Source organism: Branchiostoma belcheri, unplaced genomic scaffold (genome assembly GCF_001625305.1).
Source record: "Branchiostoma belcheri isolate BF01 breed outbred unplaced genomic scaffold, Haploidv18h27 scaffold100, whole genome shotgun sequence".
Taxonomy (NCBI): Eukaryota; Metazoa; Chordata; class Leptocardii; order Amphioxiformes; family Branchiostomatidae; genus Branchiostoma; species Branchiostoma belcheri.
In genome coordinates, this window is record NW_017802381.1 from 747127 (window position 1) to 764085 (window position 16959).

The 16959-nt window shown below is 40.4% G+C and overlaps 3 protein-coding genes across 3 annotated transcripts in view; all 3 read left to right on the forward strand.

Annotated features, from left to right (window-relative positions):
* The window catches only part of LOC109473618 (mitochondrial pyruvate carrier 1-like), a 15712-nt gene extending 10437 nt beyond the window's left edge, over nt 1-5275 (forward strand). Inside the window, exons 3-7 of the mRNA XM_019773547.1 lie at nt 1738-1741; nt 2176-2191; nt 2726-2806; nt 3644-3776; nt 4852-5275. Of these exons, the coding sequence (XP_019629106.1) occupies nt 1738-1741; nt 2176-2191; nt 2726-2806; nt 3644-3776; nt 4852-4900 (283 nt within the window). The 3' untranslated portion in view covers nt 4901-5275. The remainder of the gene's footprint in view (nt 1-1737; nt 1742-2175; nt 2192-2725; nt 2807-3643; nt 3777-4851) is intronic.
* Nucleotides 5276-11537: 6262 nt separating this feature from the next.
* On the forward strand, nt 11538-16751 carry LOC109473553 (probable zinc metalloprotease MGG_02107). Its single transcript, XM_019773443.1, has 5 exons — nt 11538-11673; nt 14837-15030; nt 15538-15649; nt 15967-16080; nt 16244-16751. The coding sequence occupies exons 1-5, from the start codon at nt 11619-11621 to the stop codon at nt 16555-16557; spliced, it is 789 nt and encodes a 262-aa protein (XP_019629002.1). The 5' UTR covers nt 11538-11618; the 3' UTR covers nt 16558-16751.
* Nucleotides 16641-16959, forward strand: part of LOC109473256 — a 1832-nt gene continuing 1513 nt past the window's right edge. The window contains exon 1 of the mRNA XM_019773135.1: nt 16641-16659. Coding sequence (XP_019628694.1) covers nt 16641-16659 — 19 coding nt within the window. The remainder of the gene's footprint in view (nt 16660-16959) is intronic.

The window sequence follows — 16959 nt, forward strand, 5'->3', positions numbered from 1 at the left end:
ATGTTTCAGATTTTGAAGTTAGCTCTCATTTTACATTCAAGCTCAGGAGAGGAGCAGTAAGACCTGCAATTAGGTTTTGTTTCATATGGTGCACCCAAATTTTTTTTTTGTGCACCCAATTTTCTAGGTTGGGTGCACCAGTGCACCTATTCCCAAAAATGAATTTCGAGCCCTGAATAATATATAATTTTAGAGCGGTTGTGTTTTTTCGAGGGCAGTTTTTAACTCGAGCAGATGCGAATAAAGAACAAGCTTGATTCGTGTTAAAATAATATAATTTTGACCCCCTTAATAGCTGCTATGAAATTGTAAGTGCCAACTTCCAATTTTGAATTTCCCGCCAGTAGATTAAGTTAGTATAGCTTCCCGCCAACTCCCTGCCCCCCCTGAGCACCAGGGTAGGGAGCCCGTCTGTCTGGGACTTAGGTAGACAAGGCGACAGGCAGTGCATAAGGCACAAGCAGAGAGACAGAAGTCTGGTGTGGTTCGTGAGTTAGGACCAAAAAGGCCTGGGCACAGAAGTCCCAGGAAAGACCAGAAGAGGATTACAAAGGCCTGGATACAAGGATCCAGGAAATCCAGAAAAGGATTATCAAAGGCCTGGATAGAGAGGGTCCAGGAGATACCAGAGGATATTCTGTGGAAGGACGATGAGACCATACCAGTTTTACGCCAAGAACTCGCCAAGAACTCGCCAGGAACTCGCCAAGAATTCACCAGGAACTTGCTAAGAACTTGTCAAGAACTTGTGCTTTGTTCCTCGAATTGGGATCAAGAAATCAAACTGCCCTAGGAATACAATTACCAACAAGAACTCTACCAGCAAATTCAGAAACATCGAACTTATACGGCGGAAGTAGAACAGGGCGGATTTCAGTTTGTATTACTAACTCTACTGATGATTAAACATTTATGACGTATTCCAATCAGTTTGTACGACTTCTTCCCTGAAGACCAACAGAGGTGAGTTCGGTAACACTTCCTCATACGTCCATCCCATGCAGAATAGCAGCAGCCACAGTAATAAAGTGGTGCTGCGCCTACAGAAATTTTCGACTGTGCGTGGTTTCCCAAACTACTAGTACATGGCCAAAAGAAACATGATGTAACATCAATGTTTCTTTTGGCCATGTGGTTTGGGAAACCATGTACAGTCGAAAATTTCATAATATTGTTTGTAGGAAATTCATCAACAAATGTTAAAAGTATCTAAATTTGCACGTGTGAAATTATTGTAAAATGTTGTTCCGTTCTAGGACTGCAACCTGCTTCTAAAATCCTTGTTATCATTTATGGTATCATAACAGTATAGCTTCTGAATCTCTGCTTTATTTGACATTTTGACATATTGATACCCCACGGGCCCAAATTTGTATATGGGTTGCACATACAGTACCACCCTTATAATGACCAGAATATGTACGATTTCTGGGTATTTCTTACCTGAACACATCACACTGCAGCGAAACGCAACAAATGCGGAAGTAACCATGCCACAGGAGTGCAAAAGAAGTCAAGCGTCTATGATCTGTTTAACATTAAGAAATCAAATTATTAAAAAAATACATTTATTGGTCTATGACCTGTTTGACTTTAAGAAATCTAAATACATGTATTAAAAATATATGTATTGTGTAAAAATGCCAGCAGGACAAGGGTTAAGAAATTTGTAACATAATGTATCTCCTTTTTCCACATGTACATCCTTCTGACTGCTGAATGTTGGACATGATAAAGCACGGTAAGTATCTTTTTTTCTTCTTTCACAAATGGGTGCAGAGCCAGGTACTTCCAAAAAGAAAATGAAAAGAGCACTAAGTTTTAAAAAGTAAATTTCATCACATACATGCTATTGTTATATTGACCCCACTTTACAGTGGTCCTAGTTTTCCAATAGCAATTTCCTACAAGGTTCTAGTACGGGCAAAAATGAGAAACTGTACTGTACTTACAGACGTACCGATGGTGCATAAATGGCAGCAGGCACAGAACTTTTTCATGATGATATATATTGTTATATTCTGCAGTAGGACTGGTACCTCATGATCAAGCCCGGGTTATTTGAATACACTGTAATGTGTTGTTTTCTAAATCTATATTGTACATTGTACTTATATTTAAGTTATAACAATCTGGCATCAGTTTTAACTTTTATACACTCTCTTTTTTTTCCAGCATTTTTGGGGACCAGGTGAGAAAAAGTCGTGAATCATGGCATATAGCAACTACCCATGGCAACTGTCAATGTCTGAAACTCTAAGTGATAATTTAAGTTGATAAAATTTGGAAAATATTTCTGTAAACCAGCTTCATATGCCCATGTGACAGAAAAATTGCAGCATGTTTTTGAATTGGTCTTACATTAATATTGTAGTTCACAGTATCTATCTGTATCTGTACAGCAGGTATAACCACTCATTTGCCCTATGTTGTGAAAGAACATTGATGCAGTTATATAATACACTTACAGTAGTTAGATTTATGGACATAGTATACTAATGTGCTAGTACCATAGTCAAACTTGAATGTAAATTTATGATTGTTTTGTTGCATAACATGACATGTTGTACACACCAAACAAAATAATCATTTAGATATACTTTTTATTGTTTTGTCTATTCCATCACTCTTGGTCCCAGCCCACTAGTACTTGATGTGATACAGTGTATAGTATTCTACATGTCTGATTACTAGTATGTTGTCTGTCTTGGGGACTGACTTTCAGTTGCAAACTGGGGCATACCACTGGCAGCTATCGGTGACATGAAGAAGAGTCCTGACATCATCAGTGGGAAGATGACATTTGGTAAGTTTAAGGTTTGGACCGTACAGCTTTAGATACATTGATGCAGAACAGGGCTCGAAATTCATTTTTGGGAATAGGTGCACTAGTGTACCCAACCATTGGGTGCACAAAAAACTTTGTACGTTGTGTTGGGTAGGCAAAGGTGTTGGGCCTCCTGGTACCTGACCTTGGTACCGCAGCACAACTTCTGGTTGTTGTATCTTTTGTCCTGATATGTGATGGATAGCCTTTCCTGTCAGTAATAAGTGGTGTAGGTTTGGTCCCCCTAGCAGCTTGTTCTGGAACTGCAGGGGAGTTTCTGGCAAAACTTTTCAGAGCAGATAAATTCACAAAGGAACAATGTATTTTTATCATTTTTGGTATGTGGGTAGCTTAGACAGAGATCTACATTATTGGATGCAAATTATACAAATGATGACTTCATTTGCATAATTAATGAGGAAATTCTGTAATTCCAGTGTTTTACATCATAGGACTTTGAATTTCTTTAATACATGTAATGTTTATAATCTATGGCAGGTAGAATATCACCAGATACCAATTATGCAAATATGGAGGTAATTTGATGAATCTGAAAATTTTATGAGTCCTTAGTGGTAAATGATGGGAATTTTAAACTTGGGACATGTGTACATGTAAGTCAATCAAAAGTTTACATCGCGATGCACATATTATGTTAATGTAGACGTCATTTGCATAATTAAAGAAGAAATTTACATTCACATGTCAGGCCCATATTTCATGGAGGTATGAGATCTCGGAACTCTTGTTGTTATTATTTTACATACTGCAGTTTTAAGACTGCAACATTTCAAGGGTTATTGTCTTGTGTTCCAGCCCTGTGTATCTACTCCCTGTTGTTCATGAGGTTTGCGTGGAAGGTCCAGCCCAGAAACATGCTACTGTTCGCCTGTCACTTCACCAACGAGACGGCACAGGTCATCCAGGGCATGCGCCTCGCCAAACACCTGTGAGTCTGTCCTCGGGAAACAGTTGAAAAGAAGGAAGGCATGACATTTCATTCAAATGAGTTACCAGCCCAACCACGGGGCAGGTCGTTCACAATTTCAAAATTAATTCTTCTGGCTTAGAGGTGAACTAGGGCTGTGTACCGGTATGCAGTACTGATACTGTACGGAAAAAATCTATTAGGTACAGGTCCAAAATACCTACTAGTAATCCCTCAGTACCAGTACTGTACCTGTATATGGTTACACTAATTATATGCTTATTTGTGACCTAAAATAGGGAATATAGCTGGTCCCCCATGGGTCCCAGAGACAGGACAGTGTGTTTGTGTTACAGACTGACAGTGTTAACTACCCTGAAAGATCTGTTGTGTAGATGTGCTCCCTCTAGATGTCACTTTGGTCAGGTTTGAGTTATAATTACATGAGGCCACTTACTTAAGTTAGGGTAGTAGTATTAGGGTCAAATTGTTTAGGTACAGATTCAGGTCCAGACCTGTACCTAAACCTGTGTACCTGTACCCATACCTGTACCAACTTCTACCCGGCAGCAAGGCATTGTGTAACATATGCTGGTGTACTTTTTGACTCCTGCATTGTTAAACAAAGAATTCTGATGTAAACATTTAGCAGATATCTCCTGTAGCTTTGTTCTGTATCATGTTTATCGGCATCACAGATAAAGTCTACTGCCATGCTAAAATCCCCGTCACACATTCCCCTGAACACCAGCTGACCAAGTCTGGGAGCAGATTTAGGCCATGCCTACCTGTGTGTATGAATCGAATTGAATTTTCATTAAATTTGAGTCAAATTTTAGCCAACCATGCCTGACCTACAAATATACTTCCCAACACCAGCCAGCCACCAGCCAAAGGTGGCCTAACCTCCCGTAAACACCCGAATGTTGAAATATTCAGGTGGCACAGCCAAACAGTAGCCAACCTGACCAAACGTTAGACATCTTGTCTTCCCTACTCCTAACCATGTTTGGTGGGAGTTTGGCTAGTGTTCAGGAGGCCATATTCAGCTATGTGTGACAGCATTACACTCAAGCTTTCTGCATATATTTTTCAGGTACGTTGATCCATCTACAGAACAGGATCTGAAGAAGAAGTCGGAGTGAACACCCAACTTTTATTTCAGTGGGATTACTAGACAAGTGGAGAAAAGTTAGACTCGCTGAGGTGAATCAATCGGTCAGGGTTGAAAATGCTTTGTACCCAGGCTGTCCAGTGGACAGTGGACAACCTAATTAAGGCCACAACAATTTAATTTGTTGGTTCTCGGATTTTTTCAGAAAACATATGAAGCGACAGGGCAAAAATAAAAAATAAAAACAGGTCTAGGCATCCTATTATAGCCCCAAATGCTACGTTAGGAGCCATGAAGTCAACACAAAAGGCTGGGTTAATATCTAAACAATGAATTTTGAACTTTTAATCAAACCACTGCTTTGATAGATAGAAAACTGTAACAACTAGGAAGAAAAGGACTTTCCTCAACTGATGGGGGCAAAATATGAGCATATTTGAGTTGATTCAGAACCAGAGTCTTTTTTTTTCAAATCAGAAAAAAGATGAAGAGGCGAATCCGAGAACCAACCTATTGGTGTGGCCTATGCCAACAGCTAGGCCGCCCATCAGGATTTCAGGTTGCCCAAGTCGGATTGTGTAGCTAAAAATGCTGGTAGCACTTGTAAAAAAAAAGTAAACTGTGCCTAATGAAATACGGCTACCAGACACAAACTGGGCAACCGGGTATTTTGAACCCTGCATTTACTATATTTGTTAATGGCTTGTGATGTAAATATGGTGTTGTTTGGGTCTGACTTATAACAAGAGAACAAATTACAGTAAGTATTGATGTTTGTTTTATTACTTAAGAGAAACAGTGACAAATAGTATTTATGATATAGCCTTGGTGATAACTTATTGTGACCGGTAATTTTTTTAAATCACCTCTCATAAACAAATATACATGTGCTACATGTAGTATCAAATACAATTCCAGGGAGGCGAAACCAAAAAAAATATTCTGCATTAGGATATCTGTCTGATATTGACATATACTACTGATTCTGAGCACATTTGATATTTGAACACATTTGATATTTGAGCATTTGAAGTAGCCCAAAAACAAGGTACATGTATGTGAGATGTCCTTTTGTTTTTAGGGTACCACCCATAAATAGCTAGAACCTGGCCTACGATACAAAACAAGCAACCGTTTTCCATCAGTGACATACATTTGTACCTCACAGATATCATCAGTATGCTATTGGATAGGGTTGATTCAACTTACTACATTAAAAGCATGACCAGAAATTGACTTTGAAAATTCAGTTTTAATAGCACAGTCAATACTTAATACATGTACAAATATAGCTGTACACATATACGTGTATGTAGCCCTGTGAAACATGTAAACCATGTATTACATGTCATGTAGGTAGCATGGGAAACATGTATCATGTATGTCACTGCATTCAATTCACTCAAAACTCTTATCAAGATGTGTTTGAAGTTCAATATTTATAGAGCAGTACCTCCTGCCCACCTTCTGGTTTTACAGGAATTGCATGACTTTCATGACTAGTGGTTTTACTTCTCTGTGTTGATGAATGCATTGTTTTGCTCAATGTACATACATGTACTACATGCACTTTTGGTCTGATCCAGTATGAATAAATGACTGTCTACAACCAAGTCTCATTGCCATTAACATGCAGATATAATCATTGCTTCCTAACTTACATGTATATTTGAATGTTGGCATCAAGAGCTATTTTAAGAAATTCATATAGTAATGGTTGTAATATACATTTGTGTATGTAGAAGAGCTCTAAAACAACCTGTAAATTGAATGTAAACTTCAAGAAAAGTGGCTACTTTCCAGCAGTAGCTTTGGCGTGTTTTAGTCGTTTTTGTCAAACGTTCTTTTTTTGTGCTGGAAAAACATATATTTTGGACTCCTTTATACTACATATGAATATTACAACAAAATACCTTGAAATTGATACCCTGATTTAAGTTTTGGGCATAAACGGAAACCTGTGTAAGTGACCACTTCTGCATTAGGACCACCGAAATCTTTTTCCCATTGAACATTGGAAACCCTGTCTATAGTGACCACGTGTCCACCAGTCAGTCTTGACTGTACCACACCTTGAAACAATTTTCTAGTTCAGGCCACACCAATTTAATTTGTTGTTTCTCGGATTTTTCAGAAGAAAAAAATGAAGCGACAGGGTGAACTAAAACAAGTATGATATTAAAAAAAAACACAGGCGACGATTTTGTGTTTATCTGTTCCGTTCTTGACAAATCGTTCTTTTCATATACGTACACATATTTCAGAAAGAATCCAGAATTTCTGTACAGTACGAGGAAAGCCGTCAGGGGTCCAAAATCAGTTAGACCCAGGTAAATTTATGTTGTGTTTCTAGCCCTAGAAAAATTAGAATCGCTAGATAGGGATTCACTTTTTTAGTTGTCTTTTGATTTTTTTCATAGATCTTTATAATTAGTGATCCAACTAATACAGTTAATATAACAATGAAATGTATAAGTACACTGGTATCTTCAACAACACCCTAATTTCGCCCCTAGAGATACAATAGTGAAACGCGGTCCTGGGTTTACCGTAAATTCCCGAATAAATACACATCCCGATTAAAGTACGCAGCCCCGATTTGGGGCTGATGGGAGACAAATATTCCCGTCTGAAAGAGCTTTTTAAACCTCCTTTCTGAAACTTAAGATGGAAAAAACTCGAATAAAATAGGCACCGGTGCGCACGGCCAGTGTCACTGTGAAAATGTACATGTAGTATGTATGTCTTAAAAACAGTTAGTTCTAGAAAAAAAATAGTTTAAAAATAGATTTAGGCTGTGTACTACGTGATTGCATGTTAACTGGATACAGTATTGTAGCGGGAAACCGTTTCGTGTTGGAGCTTGTTTTCACCGCTGGCCGCAGCCGATTTGCAAGACGTCACCCCCGCATCGAAGGGTAAGGCGAGTGCGGGGAAACGTACAGCTTTGGATCACGGAGAGTGTAATTGGTGATCAAGCAAGCAATGGTCAATAAATTTTTGATTTAGATTTGTGAATATTTCAATAATGGTTTTATCGGTAACAAGGAATAGTTGAATGTTGATGCATAAGTACGTAGCTTTGTTGTTCTTTACTATACGAAATGCGCCGAACACTTTAATAGGGCAGCGGCACGTACACCGGCGCCACGCTTGCCGGCGCACTCCAAACACAGACCTACCGGACCCCACCCACCGGGCGGCGGTAAGATTTTCAAAGACTACATTTTTAACTCCGCACCTATCATTGTTGCGTGCCGAACAATCGAGTACATCTAACTTGCATTTTCACGCCGTACTGACGGATATAGCCCGCTACAAAATAATTTCCTGTTGCATTTAACAAGATTTAAAAAGATTTGTGATACGAAATGAAATATTGATCACAATTTATGTTAACTGAACCTTTGTAACGGCATGGAGATAATCTTTAGATTTCTGAGTTCAACTCAAGCCGGAAGTGCATTAGAACTGACCATCAGTCGAGGCACAACTACTATGTTATTATAATATCACATGTTACGTTACGACGATCAAGAACGTTCACGGCTAACGGACTATTTTCACTCATAAACCCTCTTATAATTTTATATGTACTCACGTGGGGTTTATATTTTCGGCCGGAGATCCACGAGATTGTCCCCTGCCTTAAGGTACTCGGCCTTCGCGTTCAGAGTGATCTACGTTGGAACGAACAGGTCAATCATATGTCTGCAAACGCTGCCAGGAAACTGTTTATTCTCAAGCGTCTCAGGAAGTTTAATCTCTCACAAACTGAACTCCTAATCATCTACACTGCATACATCCGTCCACTTATGGAGTACGCTGGTCCCCGGGACTATCTAAACAGCAAGTTGATCAGCTGGAGCGGATACAACGAAGAGCCTGTCGGATCATCATGGGTCCTGCCTATACCGGATATGCAAGCTCACTCGAACATCTGAAACTCACAACGCTTGCCGAAAGGCCTGAGACTCTGTGCCTGAACTTTGCCAGATCACTTATCAAGTCTGAGTTCGAGCATTGGTTGCCGAGTCGCAGATCTAGCATCACAGGCAGAAGTACCAGAAATGCTCAAAAACTTGACATTCCAAAGGCTAAAACACAGAGATACAGAAACTCACCAATACCCTACCTGACTCGATTGTTGAACCAGCATGACTTTTAATCTTCAACTTATTTTTAATGCATTGTCAATGAGCGAATATTCTCTTACTGTCACTACCAATTCTTTGTATATATGACGCTCCTCTTTTATTGATATTGTACTATATTTTAATCATGTACTGTATTGTGCTATTGCACTACCTTTTAACCCTATATCGCCAACCATTATATTGTACTTTTATGTAATATTGATCTTAATTCAGTGTACTCCACTGCGACATCAATAAAGCCAATCTGAATCTGAATCTGAGATCGGCGCCGGCTGGCCAGTGGGAAACGTCCCGTCGGCATTACGGAGAGCCGGACGTCATTGTCAAACCCTTCAGACATAGTTATAGACATAGTTATAGTTCTAGACAGCTACCTTTATCATGTATACTTTAGTTATTTTATATTCTATTTCATTGTTCTTTTATGTTTTGTAATTTGCAATTAGCCTCCGGGCACGAATTTGCAATAAACTTTTCAATTGCTAGTGACCTACATTTTCTTATACCGTGCGTGACTTGATCTCTTCTTTAACTGCAACTTGAAGTCAATATCGACGATAGTCAGAATATATATATGTGCATTTATTATGTTTACCGAAGAAAGTGGTAAACATATTGTTTTTGCTCGATTTCTTCTTCCTCCTCCTCTTCCTCCTCCTCCTCTTCTTCTTCCGTTCCAAACACCTAAAAATCGTGGATATTTTCATAATTAGAGCCTAAAAGAAAATGAAATTCAGCATGGATTCATTCCTGCTATTTTCTTACAGTTTTTCGTGAGTTTTTTGCTGCACAATAGCTTTGTAAATGTAGCAGTTCAACCATGACCGCGTGAGGAACGCGTTACATGGTTATACACAATGTTTTCGTACACTCCTGTGCTTCATCACCGGTGAATAAAAACTACGTATAACAAAGTTGGCTGACGTCAGGGTGCTCCATTGGCCGTGTCCAGATCCCCCGACAAGACGCAAAAATAATTTAAAAACATTTGGCACGCCGCCATCGGTGATAGGTCCCGCGGTAGACTTGGAGATCTGGAGTATCTCACACCAGGTTTTTTTCGCTCCGCGGTACGCAGGACACGCGGATATCTCGCGGGATTTATCGGGACGCCTATCCCGAAAAATTCCGCGGCACGATGATGCATGTCCCGTGAAGTTATCTCTCTCAACATAATATGGATAATTGCCTCTAGGAATGTGACAGAAGAAATAGTGTTGGGGCTTCAATGTATATGAATAAATATGTGAACGCCTGGTTTCACTAAATTTACTAGTATAATTACGTGAGTCTTCATTATGTTTTTATTTTCAACTTGTGCCCGCCGAATATCGCGCTTGTGAATTATTTTAAGCGGTTATATATCATACTTCCAAGACGTCTGAAGTAATGTTTAGTTCTTCCTTTTCTCAACCTCTTAGTGAATCTGCATGCTTCCCAATGCAGATATTCAGCATTCACAGTTTTCTTATGATGTTATGTACATGAATGTACATGTACAAAGAGATGTATGCTTGCGTTGTAATTCTTTTATTGCATACAGACAACAGTGTTTCCTGTATTAAAAAATTGCTGTAAAATTTTGACATATATTATATACCCTCTTGGACCCCGCCTGATATAGTTATACGAGTATATACATCTGTATTATGCTTTCCTTTTGTGGTTTAATGACTTAGACATTATCAGTTTCTGCTCACTTTTGAAATGCTTACTCTCCTGTTTGTATCCTCTGTACAGCACATACATGTACATCACAACCATTTCTAGAAACATGTATAATACTTTTAACAGCAATCCTAACAAAACGCGGTGGCCTATCGCCCATGCTGGAAGAATGATTTGCAAGATTCGATGTTCCCTAACATCAAAAGAGTTAAATTTTGGTCCAAAACGTCTTTGTTCATTGAATAACACATATCACGTTTGACTATTTACAGGACCTGTTACATTTCAGTGTGTCACCAAGGAGTTTATTATAGGGGGGTCTTTGATAGGGGTGTGGGGGCTAACTCGTGAAGGAGTGAAGGTTTCCGATCGGCACCGAGACTGGTATAAACCTCCTTGGTGTCACATGGTCTTTAATAGGTTTCTGATGGTCCCTAGACGGCTTGAGCCCCCGAGACTGTGCTATCAGATCTGGAAACCCCGTGAATTGACGTCATGAGAGCATGCCAGCACCACGTCGCTGTAAAATGTGTTCCCCCAGGGCGTCACCAATTTTCAACAATTGGGTCACAGTTTTTATCATGTTCCTCGCCCTTCGATGCAATCTGTGTTACCTCAGAATGTCCTTGCAAAAAGTCCTATCACTCGCACCCCCCCCCGCGCTTTGTCCATAGGGGTTTGACGTTGCAAGTCGCTTGTAAACTAGTGAAGCATGCGAGGAATAAACATGAATGCCGTTTCCTCGTACAGGAAGTGCGTGCCTGTCGCTTGATGCAATAGTTGACTTCGTTATACATGATTTCCTTTATATCATCGCTGCTGTACCGTGAACTCTCGTTGTGCAGACAGACTGGTTGTAAAGTGTAGACAGCTAGTATCTAGACACCGTACCGGCGGTCGCGACTCGAAACACGTTTGGAAAACATGGCGATCCATTTCAGACTACCTTTGTTGTTCTTTGCGCTCTGGCTACAAAGTGGTAAGATTTTTTTACGTACTCAGAGTGTGACTGTGTGGTGTTCCTAGCTGTTAGCACTAGTATTCTCTGTTGTAACAGCACCAATCTTTATTTCAATATACATGTATATACAAGATGACTCGTTGAAGAACACCTAGGCCAGCCCTTTATCTCATTAAGGGCACGGTCACATTTCCAAGCCGGGGCCCGGCCGGGTTGTTTGCGTGAACGAATAATAAACAATTTGTATTAAGAGCCTACACAAATAGTGCTCATGGTTAATTTTCTAAATTTTTTATTGTGTTCTGCTGTCTTATATCATAATTTTCGTTCCAAACGACTGCCCGGCCGGGCCCCGGGTTGGGAAATGTGACCGCGCCTTAAGAGGAAGGTGCAAGGTAAGTAAAATGTAACAAGTAACTGTGTGCATCGGACATTAAACTTTCGATTAAAATTGTTTTCTACACATACATTTCATTTATACGTATACTTACAAAAAATGTTTTATAGATCTTAAAGGTTAAAAAAAGAATCAAGCCTGTTGCATCAAATTTATCTTTTACAAGAGAATAGCCCTGAGGTACTTTCCCAACCCTGTGTGTTTCTAGCGCAGTATATGGCATAAGATGCACAAAGTGCGCACTTCCCCAGTCTACTTTTAAGATGTCTGACTTCACGGTCCTAATGACTGACTAGGCAGAGTGACTTCAGTTTCGCAGTGTTCTCACTGTTAATCCATCCTCTACTTCCAACTTCAACTGTAAAACTCCCGGGTAGGAAACATGTGTTAATCTAGCGCTAGCTAACGTAACAGTCCTTGTCTCATATCATTTTGTATTACCACTGTTACATATGCCTATTAATGTTCAGTATATATCAGCCTTAACGACGTTAGTTGTGTTGTCTATGGATCCGCCCCCAAAGTACAAAACGTCCCCCGTAAAGTACATGTAGGGCAGAGTTCGGGCGACTTCCTGCCTGTGAACAACATGGGGATTTTAACTTTTTCCCCCATGTTGTTAACAGTCCTTTTGAGTTACAATGCCATGTTATCGTAGTTTGGTGCCGCCTTTGGAAAGGACTTATGGATATATGGCCCTTCGCAACTTGTAAAAACGGTTAATATTCACCGATGCCACTTATGTATTTCTAAGTAGCCTCTACCAGGCTTCGGGAGGCGGATGGAAAGAGTAGAAATCGGCCAAATAAAGAGATAACATGCCAAGGGAGTTGATCTGTGGCAAAATGTACTCTCTAGCGGACCAACTCCTTCGGCATGTTATCTCTCTATTTGACCGATTTCTACTCTTTCCAGCCGCCTCCCGAAGCCTGGTAGAGGCTAGCTTCCGAGACAGATATGGTTTTCTAGCTTCCTGACATGTGTTATTTTGCGAGTACTGAGGTAGCTAGTATAACGCCTGGGCCCCCGTGAATGATTGGATTGGTACCGTCCTCAGGTTGTGGGCTACACAAAGGGGCTTAATCAAATCGAACATTATGCCTTCGCCAAGAATGTTATGTTTTTGGTAGCGGTTATGCGAGCGTACCAAGGGACAACTCGATTAACTATGGATGAATTGTCATGAAACTTTGTAGGTGGCCAAAATTTGACAAGACCTTAAAATAATTAGATTTATATAACTCGGCAGGAGCTAGGGTGGGAAACATTATCTGACAGACGGCACGTCCACCGCCTTTGTTTGTTTTATAAGATTGTGAACGGTCAAAGTCGAAATTACCTGTCGGAAATATTACCTCCAGCCATATCTTCATCATGTCATTACAACCTTCGTAATAATATGAACCTAAGACCCCTTAGTCATTCTACAAACCGGTTTGCAAATTCTTTCGTTCAATATTCTACATTCTACTGGAACAACCTTGACTTGTCAACACGATCCCTAAATTACTCAAAATTTCGTTCAGTTCTTCTCAAATCAATAAGGCCTGTTAAATTTAAGTACTTTAGTCACGGTCCTCGTTATTCTGGTGCTCTTATGGCACGCCTTCGCATTGGCACGTGCAGCCTGAATTACAGTCTCTTTACTCGTGGATTATTGAACAGCCCAGCTTGTACCTGCGGATGCCAATGTGAAACCGTCCCACATCACCTACTCCACTGCCCCATGTACAACTCCCAACGCTCTACTCTCCTTGGCAAACTATCCAGGCTCATAGGACACACCCTAGATTTTACAACTCTTTCTGACAACGCAAAAACTGACCTTTTACTCCGTGGTAGTCCTGTATTCTCATCAGTTGTTAACTCCAGTATATTATTACTTACCCAAAACTTTATCACCACATCAGAACGTTTTTAAAAGATTTCAATTTCCCCCTTTGTTATCTATGTACTGTGTCCTCTTTGCCATCATTTACCATTGGGTGGGGAACCGGACTTGCGCTTTTGAATTTCCTGTATTTACTGTTTTTGCCTGTCCCAAAGTTGCGTTTGTTTTTTTCTTTATTATATGTATTTATTTCAGTGGTGCCGTCAACATAAGTGCTTTCCACTTGAGTGCGGCACCACCATGTCCTGTACCTTTTTCTATGTGAATGAATAAAAAAATGATTAGATTTGGGGCACCCTGTGGGCTTGTTATGGTACTGCAGCTGAAGTTAGGTGAAGGTGAACATCATTAAACATAACTTATCAAAATCATGGCCTAATTTGCATAATTTATGAGGAAATGTTAGAATAGCTTTCTTTGTTGAGATATGACTTTCATTGGGTGAAGAATATGATCAACTGGTATAATGCATGCAAATGAGTATCTTATATGCATAATAAATGAGAGACATTTACGATTCGTCAGTCGCAAATGTTAACATCATCTGGCGAATGCATGTTAGTCTCTACCAGACTAACTACGCTGGCTATATATAGGAGAATACTGGTACTTGCCATGGGGAGTTTGGCCACCTTGGGAGAAGAAACAACAAACATTCCCATGGCCGGACTCCCCTAGCCAATTTTACTCTCCTTTTTGCCGAATTCGATGATCCATATTCCCGTAGAATGGCCTGGTGGAGGCTAAAGGTGTGTGGTTGTGGACCTCTTGTGTTCCACATTTTCTTGTTCTTTTATCCCGTCAGCATCCAGTGTTTTTTCAGCATGTGGCCCCACCATTGTTCAAATCGTCACCTTGAGTTGCATGTTGTCAGACTCTGTGTGTTGTGATAGGTGCTGCGACCATGTATGACGTTTCCGTGGAGAATCTGAGGGCATCTCTGGAAGGACCTTTCGGGGTCAACCGGCATCACCTAACCAACCCCTCGGGCAAGGCGGCGGCTCGGGACCACATCATCTCCACGTTCAGACAGTACGGTCTGGAGGTCACAGTTCAAAACTTCACCGCGCCTAGCGCAAGCGTCAGAGTAAGTTTTGATAAGTAAGGCCATATTGATTTGATTATATGGAGGGCATCGCTTTAGCTTAGAAAATATTTTTCTTGTTGTTCTTAGATGAACATGAAAAGAATAGCTGGATCGTCCCGTGAATGCTTTCTCAAGCTAAACTGCAACTCTATGGTGAACATAGTTTACAAGATCTGTCTTGTCGTACTTGAACCGTTCAGAAAAAAATAAAATAAACAAGCTAAAAGCCATGTGTAAATACATGTCGTTGTCGTAAGTACTGCTCTATGAATGGTTTGTGCTGTGCTATGTGCCATTGAAAGGTTGTCACGGTATCAACCAAGGTAAAGAAACGCGAAAACGCGACGGCTAGTGACACTAGACCATGGAGGTGTACAATGATAACTATATATCGGAATTCTACCAGAGTTATTTAAACAGGATACGAGTACAATAGGTTAGTTGTAACACCAGGAAACACGGTATATGTTTAATGCTTCATGGACTTTGTTCTCAAACGACCGTCAGGGAAATGCTGGCACCAACATCATCGGCGTGAAGCGCGGGAAACTGAACGGAACTTCAGACGACAAGATCGTGGCTGTGGGGGCGCATTACGACACCGTGTCCAACTCTCCAGGTAACAGGCAAATAAGTACCAAATTTGTCACTGGCCCCTCTTAGTCATGCAGTTTTGCTAAAATACTTTGATTTGGATTCTCGAAATTCTTTCTAACTAAAAAGTAGAGTGCAACCCCCTTTCTGAGGCAGCGTAGTTCCCATCATTAAGGATTTGTGAGCCATAAAAAAAATACAAACCACTCCAGTTCTATAGGAATGTCCACGGTTGCAAAGTTAATAACTTCTTCTTTTTCTATTTTAATGTTTCTTGTCCCCGTTTCTGGTGTTTTATCATTAGTTCCCACTTAAAGACTTGTTTGAAAACTTTTTTTTCAGGTGTTGATGACGATGGATCCGGTATGGCGGCCATGTTGGAAATCGCCAGGGTGATGACGTCATCTAACGAACAGAACTTCACCACCATATTTGTGGCGTTTGACCACGAAGAAAGTTTGTTGATTAATATAATATTATTCATTTCTTGAGCATGGGCATCAGTTTAATGTTAAACGAAAAGTGGTAACTGGAAACGATTATTATCTTTGTAACTTTCCGTCACCAAATACATGTAAGATACATGATATGAATTTGTTCCTATTTCTTTTTAATTCAGATGCACCCCCCGCTCGTGTTGCTATCGGTACTCCATGTGAAACAGCTCGGGGGTCAGACGACTTCGTCTGCTCCTGGCTCCTTCCTTTCCTCCGGTCTTCAGGAGGTCCAGAATTCCAGGGAATCTTCATGTTGGAGACCATCATGAACTATGACCCACAGCCGAACGTCCAAACAGTTCCTCAACCCCAATTCTTCCCATTAGTGCGTATACGTATATTAAGTTATGTCATGTTCTATCATCCCAAGGACCTTATATGCCCTAGCTTCATCATACCAAATATATCACGAAAAAACGTTGTCCATTTACCATGAAGGAGAATTTTGAAAAAAGTCTGGTCTAAAATTTGGCTTGAGGATGGGGAATGATATATTATTCGTTTGCCAGCAAATGTAACATGGCTCAATCACCTCCGCGTGAGCGAAGATATTACTCTCTGTATGTATGTCTGTGTGTGTGTTTGTCTGTGTTTCTAAATCATTCCACATATGCAAGTTATCATTATTGTCCTCGCTAATGGATCAATGTGTACTGTACACTCCCTGCAGATGTTCCCAAGTGTTCACCAAGAGTTGGTTGACTTGAATTTCTGGGGAGGTTTTCTGCTTTTGATCCACAAGCCGAACGAGACTGCGATGGTGTCCGCGTTTCAACACACCTGGGAGGAGAGGTCGAAATCTCCCGTGGCCGCTCCCGCCTTGAACATCAATGTTCCA

Coding starts and splice junctions, on each gene's coding strand:
- LOC109473553 (XM_019773443.1), top strand. CDS start 11,619: ATGGCGATCCATTTCAGACTACCTTTGTTGTTCTTTGCGCTCTGGCTA. Junction 15,031..15,537: donor CGCCTAGCGCAAGCGTCAGA/GTAAGTTTTGAT, acceptor AACGACCGTCAG/GGAAATGCTGGCACCAACAT. Junction 15,650..15,966: donor CACCGTGTCCAACTCTCCAG/GTAACAGGCAAA, acceptor CTTTTTTTTCAG/GTGTTGATGACGATGGATCC.